At 43.7% G+C, this 10,682-nt stretch overlaps 1 protein-coding gene across 1 annotated transcript in view; it reads right to left on the reverse strand.

Annotated features, from left to right (window-relative positions):
- The window catches only part of LOC123933040 (RING1 and YY1 binding protein), an 82,064-nt gene extending 71,720 nt beyond the window's left edge, over positions 1-10,344 (reverse strand). Inside the window, exons 1-2 of the mRNA XM_045991916.1 lie at positions 10,148-10,344; positions 9,274-9,399 (exon numbers count right to left, since the gene is read on the reverse strand). Coding sequence (XP_045847872.1) covers positions 9,274-9,399; positions 10,148-10,179 — 158 coding nt within the window. The 5' untranslated portion in view covers positions 10,180-10,344. The remainder of the gene's footprint in view (positions 1-9,273; positions 9,400-10,147) is intronic.
- Between the last annotated feature and the right edge of the window lie 338 nt (positions 10,345-10,682).

Here is a 10,682-nt window from a genome sequence, read left to right on the forward strand (position 1 = left end):
TTTTCTCCATGACTAACCACCAAGTACTCAATAGGTTTTAAGATCCAGCACAGGCTGATAAAACTGGCATCCTACATCACCTTTAATTTCCTGTCCCTCCCAAAGCTACTTCATCTTAAAATGTATTGCTAATGCTCTTAAATATAAAGTTTTAAGTAAGATTTTTTTAAAACATATCCCTTCTACCTGTTTCTTTTCTCAACCAAAGAATCATTTAAATAGTTTTTCTAGGGGCACCTGGGTGGCTCAGTGGGTTAAAGCCTCTGCTCAGGTCATGATCCCAGGGTCCTGGGATCGAGCCCCACGTCGGGCTCTCTGCTCCACGGGGAGCCTGCTTCCTCCTCTCTCTCTGCCTGCCTCTCTGCCTACTTGTGATTTCTCTCTGTCAAATAAATAAAAATATTTTAAAAAATAAATAAATAAAAAATAAATAAATAAATAAATAGTTTTTCTAAAATGATAAAGGGAGGGAAAGAGAGCATTATCTAATCCTATTGCAAAATCAAAATTTCTGGGCGCCTGGGTGGCTCAGTGGTTTAAGCCGCTGCCTTTGGCTCAGGTCATGATCTCAGGGTCCTGGGATCAAGTCCCGCATCCGGCTCTCTGCTCAGCAGGGATCCTGCTTCCCTCTCTCTCTCTCTCTCTGCCTGCCTCTCTATCTACTTGTGATCTCTCTCTGTCAAATAAATAAATAAAATCTTTAAAAAAAAAAAAAAGAAAAATCAAAATTTCACTTGTTTACCTTATGATTTCAACTATTCATGAATTCTGACTAACACTGCAGTTTTCTTGCACTGTCTTTACTGACAATTCTTCTTTGACACAACAATCACTGCATAGAACTGAAATTAAAGCTAAATAAATGAAGTAAATGAGTCAAGACTTCAATTTAACAGAATTAATCCAGATTACTCAACAGAATATACTCCATGTACAACTTCCAACTTTTTTTTTTTTTTAAAGATTTATTTATTTGACAGAGATCACAAGCAGGCAGAGAGGGAGAGGGAAGCAGGCTCCCTGCTGAGCAGAGAGCTTATGCGGGGCTTGATCCCGGGACCTAGGATCATGACCTGAGTGGAAGGCAGAGGCTTTATCCCACTGAGCCACCCAGGCACCCCGACAACTTCCAACTTATAGGTGTATTAACACAAGAGAACTTACACGATGGACAGCATAACCTCTCCATCAATACCCAACACGTTCTGTGCCCATTTTTAAACGACCTTTTAGACGCCAGGTTACATGCACACCCATCTAGTTCCTTACAACTGATTTTCCACATGACTGATCCTCCGCTTCATTATCAGATTTTTAAGACTTTTGGCTGCTTAAATAACCAAATGGGCAATCAAAAAGGATTAGGAATCATCAGAGTTATTGTTTAGGTAAATGTGCTCATGCTCTGCAGCTCCAAACCACTCCAGGAAGTACTTTAAATGCACTGCCTACAGCGTCCAAGACTCAAGTTCTGTGTTTAATTTCCAGCACATGTTTAGAAAAACAAAACCAGAAAAACAGGTATATTACTTTTAAGGACACACTTCATAAAGACAACTTTCCCCTAAACTAGTAACATTACACACACAGGATTCAAGCCCTAATATGAAAGCTTATTTATTACATAAAACTTTTAAACTAACTGGAACAGTTTTAAGGGGGATTCCAATTGAAACTCGTCTTCATCTATTCTATATACACTTACTGAACCTGTCAGTGCCAGGCACTGTACTACATTGTTAAGAAAAATAAAGCTGTGAAAAGAAAAGGCCCTGGGCACCTGGGTGGCTCAAGTCAGTTAAGCTTAGGACTCTTGGTTTCTGCTCAGGTCATAACCTCAGGGTCATCACATGGAGCCCCACATGGGGCTCTGAGGCTGCATGGAGACTGCTTAAAACTCTCTCCCTCTGTCCCCACCATCCCTCCCTCTCTCAAATTAAAATAATTAGTTTTTGGTTTTTTTTTTAAAGGTTCTACCCTCAAAAAAGGTAGAACATAACAGGTGTTATATTCTAGGTAAAACAGGTAAAAACATAATAGGTGATCAAATAAAAATTCTGTTCAAGTGTTAAATGAGTTATACATGATTTGGAGGGGGAGGCAATCAAATATAAATATAATTCAAGTGTTAATGTTGAGCTACACCTGACTGGAGTGATGAAAAGGCTTCCTGAGACATTTGGGAGTACAAATAGTAGTGAGGCAGGACACAGAAGGAAGGGAAAGCATTTCAGAGAAAATCCAGAGAAGAGAAGGTGTGAAGGTGTGGAAATGAGGTATCATGGTCCATGCCTGGGAAACAAGCAGTTTGTCAGGAAACACACACACACACACACACACACACACACACACACACGCTATTTGTGGAGGGTAGATGGGATTTGGTGGCAGTCTGCTTGCAGAAATCCTAAAGGAATATGAAAGGACTAAATCAGAAGCCCCTTGTGATGCTTTAGCACTTGGACTTTATCTTAAAGGCGATGAGAAGTAGGAGGTAATTTAAGTGGACCCAGCAGAGAGAGTTGGCTTTGACTGCCATGAGCATGGATGCATAAGGCTGGTGATGGCTATTATACAGTAAATGGGAATTACAAGCCTGTGGGGAGAAGTAGAAAGGTGTGGATGACATCTGAAGTGAAGGAAGAGCTGAAAAGGATGTAGGAGGGAGCAAACTACTAACTTGTATCAGCCTGTACAACAAACTACATCTAAGAATCATAAATCCCAGATTCAGTAAGGCCTTTCCCAATATAACCACACAGACCAACTATCTCTACCATGTACTCATTTATTCCATGCCTACCACCACTGGGTGCGCCTCACACCACTGAAGATCTTTTTGTCTCACCTTTTCAACATCTGTTAGGTTCCCTGAAAGCAGGCATTTTCTATTTACTTAACCAATGACTTGAAATATAAATGACTGATAAAATACTACTACTGATGAGGCAAAAGCTTACTCCATTTATGTACTGTAGAAAAGTTCCACACACCAGGCTTTATCTTTACACTCAATGATGTGTGAATTTACACTACAGCTGAGAGAAGACACCTGTGTTCAAGTATGTAGGTAATAAAAAGATACCAAGGAGATATCCTATTTCTAGAATGTGTAAGGGTCTACATGCAAAGTTGAGCTCTAAAATAGTCTTAGGATGAAACAGCAGCACTGGTAAACTCAGACCCATGCACACAAACACGGATGAATCTCAGTAAGGCAGGCCCAGGAGTGCATCTAACTGGATGACTCCACTTACACCAAATTCAGAAACATGCACAACTGCTCCCCAGCACTGGAAGTCAAGAACAGTGGCTGAAGTTACTGTCAAGAGTGTATCATAGGGGCACCTGGGTGGCTCAGTGGGTTAAAGCCTCTGCCTTCAGCTCAGGTCATGATCTTAGGGTCCTGGGATCGAGCTCCCTGCTCAGCAGGGAGCCTGCTTCCTCCTCTCTCTCTCTGCCTGCCTGCCTACTTGTGATCTCTGTCAAATAAATAAATAAAATCTTAAAAAAAAAAAAAAAGGGTATCATAGACTCTGGGATCCTGGGTGCAAGTCACATGGTGTGTTCACCTTGTGAAGGTTCCTCAAGCCTTTTGCTTATGATTTGTGCACTTCTCTGTATATATGCTACAGTTCAAAAAGTTTACTTAAAGGGGTGCCTGGGTGGCTCAGTGGTTAAGCATCCAACTCCTGACTTTGGCTCAGGTCATCTCAGGGTCCTGGGATGGAGCCCTTAGTCTGGCTCGGGGTTCAGTACAGAGTGTACTTAAGATTCTCTCTCTCCCTCTGCCCCCTACGGAGATGCTCTCAAATAAACAAATATCTTTAAAAGAATAAATAAACCTTAAAAACAAACAAACAAAAACCATCCTTACCTAAAAAAGGAGGGAACTTCCTGATGGGGAGGAAGATGCCACAAACAAAAAGGCCAGAGCCAAAGAGAAACTGAGAGCCAAAAGACTGCAGAACATTTCAGTTCAGACTGCAAAGGAGACATTTAGGGATCCACTATTACCTGAAGTTCTAATGAACTGAGGTAGTGCTGACAACCTCCTCAAGTAGCTGCCATTTACCAAAATAGTTTTTATTAATCTTGGAATTTCTTCAGCATTGACAGAAGCACAGGATAAATGTATGCCACATGAGGAATCCACTCAAACCTCCCATCCCAGTAACAAACAGGATATACTGACAAGTTAGCTGGCCTGGCCTCAGTACATGGCAGACAACTAAGGAAAAGCTGACTAGCCTGTACACAAAGGTTCCAACTTTAAATTGTCCCCAACCCAATGAGCTAAATGGCAGAGGCTATAGAAATAAACTACAGAAGTAACGATCCCTTGCTCCAAAAGAAAGGAGCATGCATGCTGCCTAAAAAGGCAAATGTGTACCTTAACACTGTCTAAAAACAGGTTCTCATTACTCTGTAGTTCCACATTCTGCTGATTTCTCAAAACACTTGCCACTGGCCAAAATTATTTTATTTTTCTGTTTGCTTGCTTTTCTCTTCTTCTCCATAGTATTCCAAACTCCATGAGAACAAGGACCTTGTCTGTTTCCCCACCACTGTACACCAGAGCCCATTTGGCTGTGTGCTCAATAAAAATTTGTCAAATAACCACAACTACCCAGGTAATTTACTTTAAGGTCACCAAGTATACATAAGATCAAGTCAGTACCAATACATCAGTAAGTTCAATGTAATAGCAAATACAAAATAAATTATACCGTTTCTGGGTAAGAGCGATCTTTAAAAACCTACCAGCTTTGAGGCCAAAAGGTTTGGTAAAGTTTGATGGTTCAGAAGACACGTAATTTTTCCATGTATTTCATGGAGAAATTTTATGAAAGACAAACACTACAGTAAAACCCATGTGACCTAAGGAGAAAAACCACTGTGGTGGATGATCTGAAACCATAGGGAAGAAACCTGGCTCGACTCCAGGTTAGGTACACCCCACCCCTACTTTCTGGGAGTTTCTTACCTGAAAATTATTACCTCAGGGAGATGCACTTCTGAAGCAAGATTAGAACTTTCACGTCTCGCTAAGTATGTATGTTTTCCCCTAAAACTTCTAAAGTACTTCATGACTATTCAGGGGCTATTGAGTTGTTAGGCTACCTGAATTTGAGGAGAGAAATGTCCAAACTTACAACTTCAAAAAATAAGGGAGTTCCAGAACAAAGGAAACATTTTCCAAACAAAACAGAGTACCAACTTCTAATTCAACATCATGAGTACCAGAATTTTTTTTAAGTGACATAATTTTATTACACATCTAAAGTAATTTCCTCACTTCTGCCTGCAAAAGCTCTAAAAACTTTGTTCAGAGAGATGGTATGCAAATAAACGTGATTTGAACCCAGCATCACAATAAAATCTGGCACTTAAGACTAGTAAAGTTCTCAATCTATAGTAATTACCCAACACAAAGATTTACCAACTTTCAAGTGAGTGTCATTTAAGCAGTAGCCGAGGGTCAAAATGCAGCACTATGATCAAAGAGGCACTGATCAGCTCCTCCTGCTGCAGCAGTAGCTTGGCAATCTTCATTTCCAACAAAGCCATTATTGGACTCAGAGAAGTAGCAAGACCAAAGCAAAGTACATTGACTCTACCACCGAGTCTAGGAAGTTACTCTGCTCAACACTCAAGAACTTCCACTTAACAAAATTGTTCAGTAAAGTTGTTAATACGCAGGGGTTTTTCATTCTAAAAGCTGATGGCGTCATCTTTCACAAGACTGGCAAACCCTACTTTATCTATCTCCTATTATCACCTAAGAAAGGGATAGAGTTTTCCTCTCCACCCACAACCACCTTAAATATACACTCCTTTATTTCCTATGTTGAAAGGCTTAGGGTAGAGTTCTCTCAGCATGGTGAGGAGGCAACCTTCCCAGGAGCAGGCGACCCCTCCATGCTTTTAAGTTGTATCACAGAACAAACAGGAGAAAACCATAGGATGTGATGGAAATCTTCCCAAACTGATTTGTGGTGATGGCTGCACAAGTCCTTAAAATGACTGAAATTCAATGAATCGCGCACTTACTCTTAGTGAATTCTACAGTATGTAAATCATACCTCAATAAAACTATACAATAATCACCAGCAAGGAGCAGAGTGCGATGATATAGTTAGAAAAAGGAATGTATCTAAGACCCAAAGAGACCCTCCATATAACTGACACATCAAATATAGACCCCTGTTGTCCCCTGAACCTCTAAGTATCCTATTAAGTATTTCCTCCTCCTTCCCTTAACATGTTCCTTTGGAGCATCTGACCTCCTTCCATTCTGCTCTGTACTGCTCCAGTAAGAAAAAAGACCTTATGAATCACTTCCATGAATCTACCTGGAGAATTCAACATATAAAGTACACATGGCAAGAACAATGAAAAGTTGGCAGGTGAACTTATAGAAATCAATTCTCTTTTCAGAAGAAATGGGAAGGAGGAGGCATCCTAATTGATTCCCCAAGCCAGACTGCTCCAATCTCCCACACAGCACTTTATTTATACCTCTGTCAGAGCCTTTAAAACTTGGATTCTGCTCATCCTTGTGCATTTCTACCACCCCCCCCCCCACCTCACCAATGTTTTGACCAGTATCTTTCACACCCTAGGAATTTAATAAATGCTCTTTGGTAAGAGTTATTATTCTCCTCATTAAATTAAGTGACACCAATTCTATCCTCAAAGGGTAAATACAGTTCTGTGTCCTACTGGACCTACTACTAATTAAACTCTGACTTCCTTCGTTGACTTGGTAGATTATGTCAATAAAGACAAAAATGATGAACAAACTCCAAAATGACCACTGGCTAGGCCAGCAGCTAGGCTGTTGTTATAATATGAATAAGAAACACCAGCTCAGAGCAATAAAACCCAATTTCTATGCCAGCTAGCAGGTTAACAAAGCCCTTTTATTATTTTTTAAAAGTTATTCTAAAATCACAAATTTTTGCCTATTACTCAGCATCCAAACCCAACAAGTTTTCTCCTGTCATCAATACCAGATCTGATTAAAACTATGCAAGACAAAAAGTATTAAATCTTTGAAGTACCAAAAAAATTACAAAAAAAAAGACCCAGGAAAATCACAGAGCAGTAACTAGTATGGCAGGGAAATCAGTTTCTACACCTCATAACGCCTGGATGAAGACCTGTTGAAAGTCGCCTTCCCGCATAAAACCCATTTCTAGCCTAAGAAAGCCAAAATGTCTGCTTTCCAATTAAAGATGGCTTCAAGAATAGATCTCAAACACCAAAACACTGACAATAACCAAGATGAAACAAAAAGGCCACGTAAAGGTATCGCGACTTTTAATAAGAGTGTTAAGTCCTCAGATCTTGGAAATCTGTGTTCAAATCCTACTCAACCAGAAACCTCAAAAAATTACCTGAAAACCCTTAAAGATAAGAGATAAGTATCCTGTTCCTGAAATATTTCGTCTTTAGTAATTTAATATATCCGTTAAAAAACTGAATTTCACTGTCATCAGCTGTAACTCTGAAAAAACTTTGAGCATAGATTTTTAAAATCAAAACCTCCCACATGCTTCCAAAAAGTTGATAAGTCAGATTTTTTTTAAAAAACATGTAGAAACTGAAATGCATTTCATTATAAGATAATTATTCCCAGCAATACATCAGATGTAAACTTGAATTTGGTTTTGCTCTTCACCAGTTAAGTTCTCAAGTTCTTAGGAGTTTCCTAGTCATTTACTTGAACATCATCTACGGTAACACTCAAAGCAAAACCACAATAAAGAGGTTTGGCCTCTGAGGGATTCTACATGTAAAAAAACATTACTCATAAATAAAATACAATTACTATTGCTTTAAATAACAAATACATTTCTAAACTTTCATGCCATTTGATGGAATTCCCTGTTTCAGAGAGCCAAACAAAATCTATTAAGCTCCCAATAAGTGTTTTTTAACTAAATTTGTTCTATCATAATACAAAAAGTGACATGAATTTGCTGTAAAAACTTCTGGAGAAATATTTTTAGTTCTTGAGTACTTTCATTCAAAACACTCTTTATTGAAAGAGTTAGTGGAAGTTGCAGAACTGCTCCACCAGTAATTGGACCAAATCATCCTAGAATTATATTCTTTAGGTTACCCAATATCCTAGGTAATCCCAAGTATAAATAAAGCAGTGAAACCCTGGCAGGATACGTTGAGTCAAAGAATAACATCCAGTGAGAACTATAGAGTACTGCAACACAATCATATTGGAACACTACCGACTCAAAAACAAGTACCTGATGAAATGAGACTTCTGGCAATCCAACTTATATCTTCAAGGATCCTCTAGGCACTCACTCCTCCCCAGCTTTCACACCCTTAAAGCCCAATGCCTTCCTATGAAATGACATCAAGAGTACCTTAACTTCAAACTCCAACATTAAGGACACAAACTGCAGATTCAATTTAAAAGATGACCAGAAGGCTACAAATTCAGCTTCGACATTTTATCCAAATATATCTAAACATTAAAGGTGGAGTAGTTCAACTCGTTTTGATACCAGATGCGATTTACTACCCTCACAAAAATGCAAAGGAATTCTTTCAACATTCTTTTCACTGCAACAAGACTTTAAACACAAAAAAAAAACTTCAATAGTCTATTCATTTCACCATTTTGCAGAATCGTCCTCCATCACCCCTCTGCATAAGATAATCAGAAAAAAAAAAAAAAAAAAAAAAACACAAACTGACAGTTCAGTTTCCCAAAAAAATGCACTTGCTTTATCAAACCCCAACATTTATTTTCAAGCACAAGAAAGTAACAGACATTTGTAGCTCAAGACAGAAAAAGCACAACAACCAGCATAACTGTACATCCACCACTAAATCGCTCAGAAAAGAAAAAAATAATTCAGGACAGGCAAATTAAAAGCATTCTACACATGGTGAAAATAAAAGGTCTAAACTCCTACAATCCATAGCAAAAGCACTGCTTCCTCTCTTTTTGAGCCAATACCAATAAGCCAATGGATACAAGTGTCAAATAAATCCAGCCTGTTAGAAATAAGACGAAAACCTGGAAAAATTCCCTCCCATAAATCATTCAGTGAATAGGACCGCTTCGCACCCAACACGAAACACACACAACTAAAACCACACATAAACCACCCCCAAATGCAAAAAAGCCATAATCAACAAGTTGGAAAGAGAGCATAAAGTATAGCTCTCCACCCTCTCCCCGACCTTAAAAAACAAAAAGTCCTTCAACAAAAGCTAACACAGATCTTCAAGTACCTGGTGGAGGTGCCTTTCCTCACATCGCAGATGCTGCATTTAAAGGCTTCAGCGCTGTTTCTGAAGGTGCAGACGCTACAATCCCAAAAGCCTTCGTCTGCGGCAGGTTTCGCTTGTCTTTTCGGCCTTCGGAGGAGTGAGGAGTAGGGGAAAGGGGAGGGAAGAGACAGGGAGCAGGAAAAAGGGGGAGAAACAGCAAAACACAGGCGCTGGTGAGCCGTCGCAATTTCGCAGGAATCCAGTGCTGGAAACTTCGCTTGGGCGACCACCCACCCACCCTTTCCGGGGACCGTAACAGGGACTGGGGAGGGCACGGGGCGCCCCCACCGGCACCCTGCAACCTCTGGGCCCGGACGGTGCTGCCTCGCACAGCAGGCGGCAGCGGCGGCGCCCCGGGAAAGGCCGCGGCAGGCGCAGGAAGCGGGCGGACTTGTGGACTTGAGCGTGGGGCTGGGGGGGCTGGCAGGGGAGCCGCGGGCCGGATCTGGAGGGGGCGCGCAGGGGCAGCCCGAGGCCGGCGGCGGGGAGTGGGCCGGCTCCTTCCCTCTCCCCTCCCATGCTCGCGCCCTCCCTCCCTCCCCACCTGGTTAAATCTCCCTTTGTCTGGGAGGAGTGGCGGCGGCGGCGGCGGCGGAGGGCGGCTGAGGAGGAGCCGCCATGGCTGCGGCGCGCACGGCCGCCGGCCCCGAGCGGGAGCGACACCGCCTCCCGCCGCCGCCGCCACCGCCCGCCGCCGCCGCCTCCCCCCGCCCCCGGATCTCCATCTTAGCAGCGCCTCCCCCCGCCCCGGGTGGCTCCGGGGCCTAGTCGTCGCCGGCCCCCGCCCGCCCCCAGCCCTCCCTCCCCTTCCGCCCCCTCAGCGCCGAGCAGGTACCTGGTCGGGCTCTTCTTGTCGCCCATGGTCATGGATGGGCTGTACCCCCGCCCCCCCCAAAGCCGAAACCGGCGCCGCTCGGAGGAGAAACGCCGTCCGGGGAGTCGTCGCGGACCGGCCCCCCTCCCTCCCCCGCGCCCGCCCGCCCGCCCTCAGCCGCTGGGGCTCGAGCTCCGGCCGCCGCCGCCGCCGCCGCTGCCAGTCTCCGGACGAGACTAGTCCCCGCCAGCGCCGCCTCCGCCGAGTGACTGACGAGGGGCGGGGCCGGGCGCCGCGCGTCACGCGCGGTGTAGCCAATGGGAGAACGGCGGCCGGCGCCGCGAAGGCGGGGGCGGGGCGCGGGGGAGGGCGTGGCGTGGCGGACGTGGGCCGGGCTGTCGGTGTGCGTGCCCGGGAGTGTGTGCGCGCTGGGGGCGCGCGTGCCTGCTGGTGGCCCCGCGGCCCGGCGTGGCGGAGCGTGCGAGCCCGGCGAGGCGCACGTGGCCGCGCCTGGGAAGCGGCGATGGGCTCCGGACCCCGCGCGTCCACCTTAAGG

This window comes from Meles meles, chromosome 20, assembly GCF_922984935.1.
Source record: "Meles meles chromosome 20, mMelMel3.1 paternal haplotype, whole genome shotgun sequence".
Classification (NCBI taxonomy): Eukaryota; Metazoa; Chordata; class Mammalia; order Carnivora; family Mustelidae; genus Meles; species Meles meles.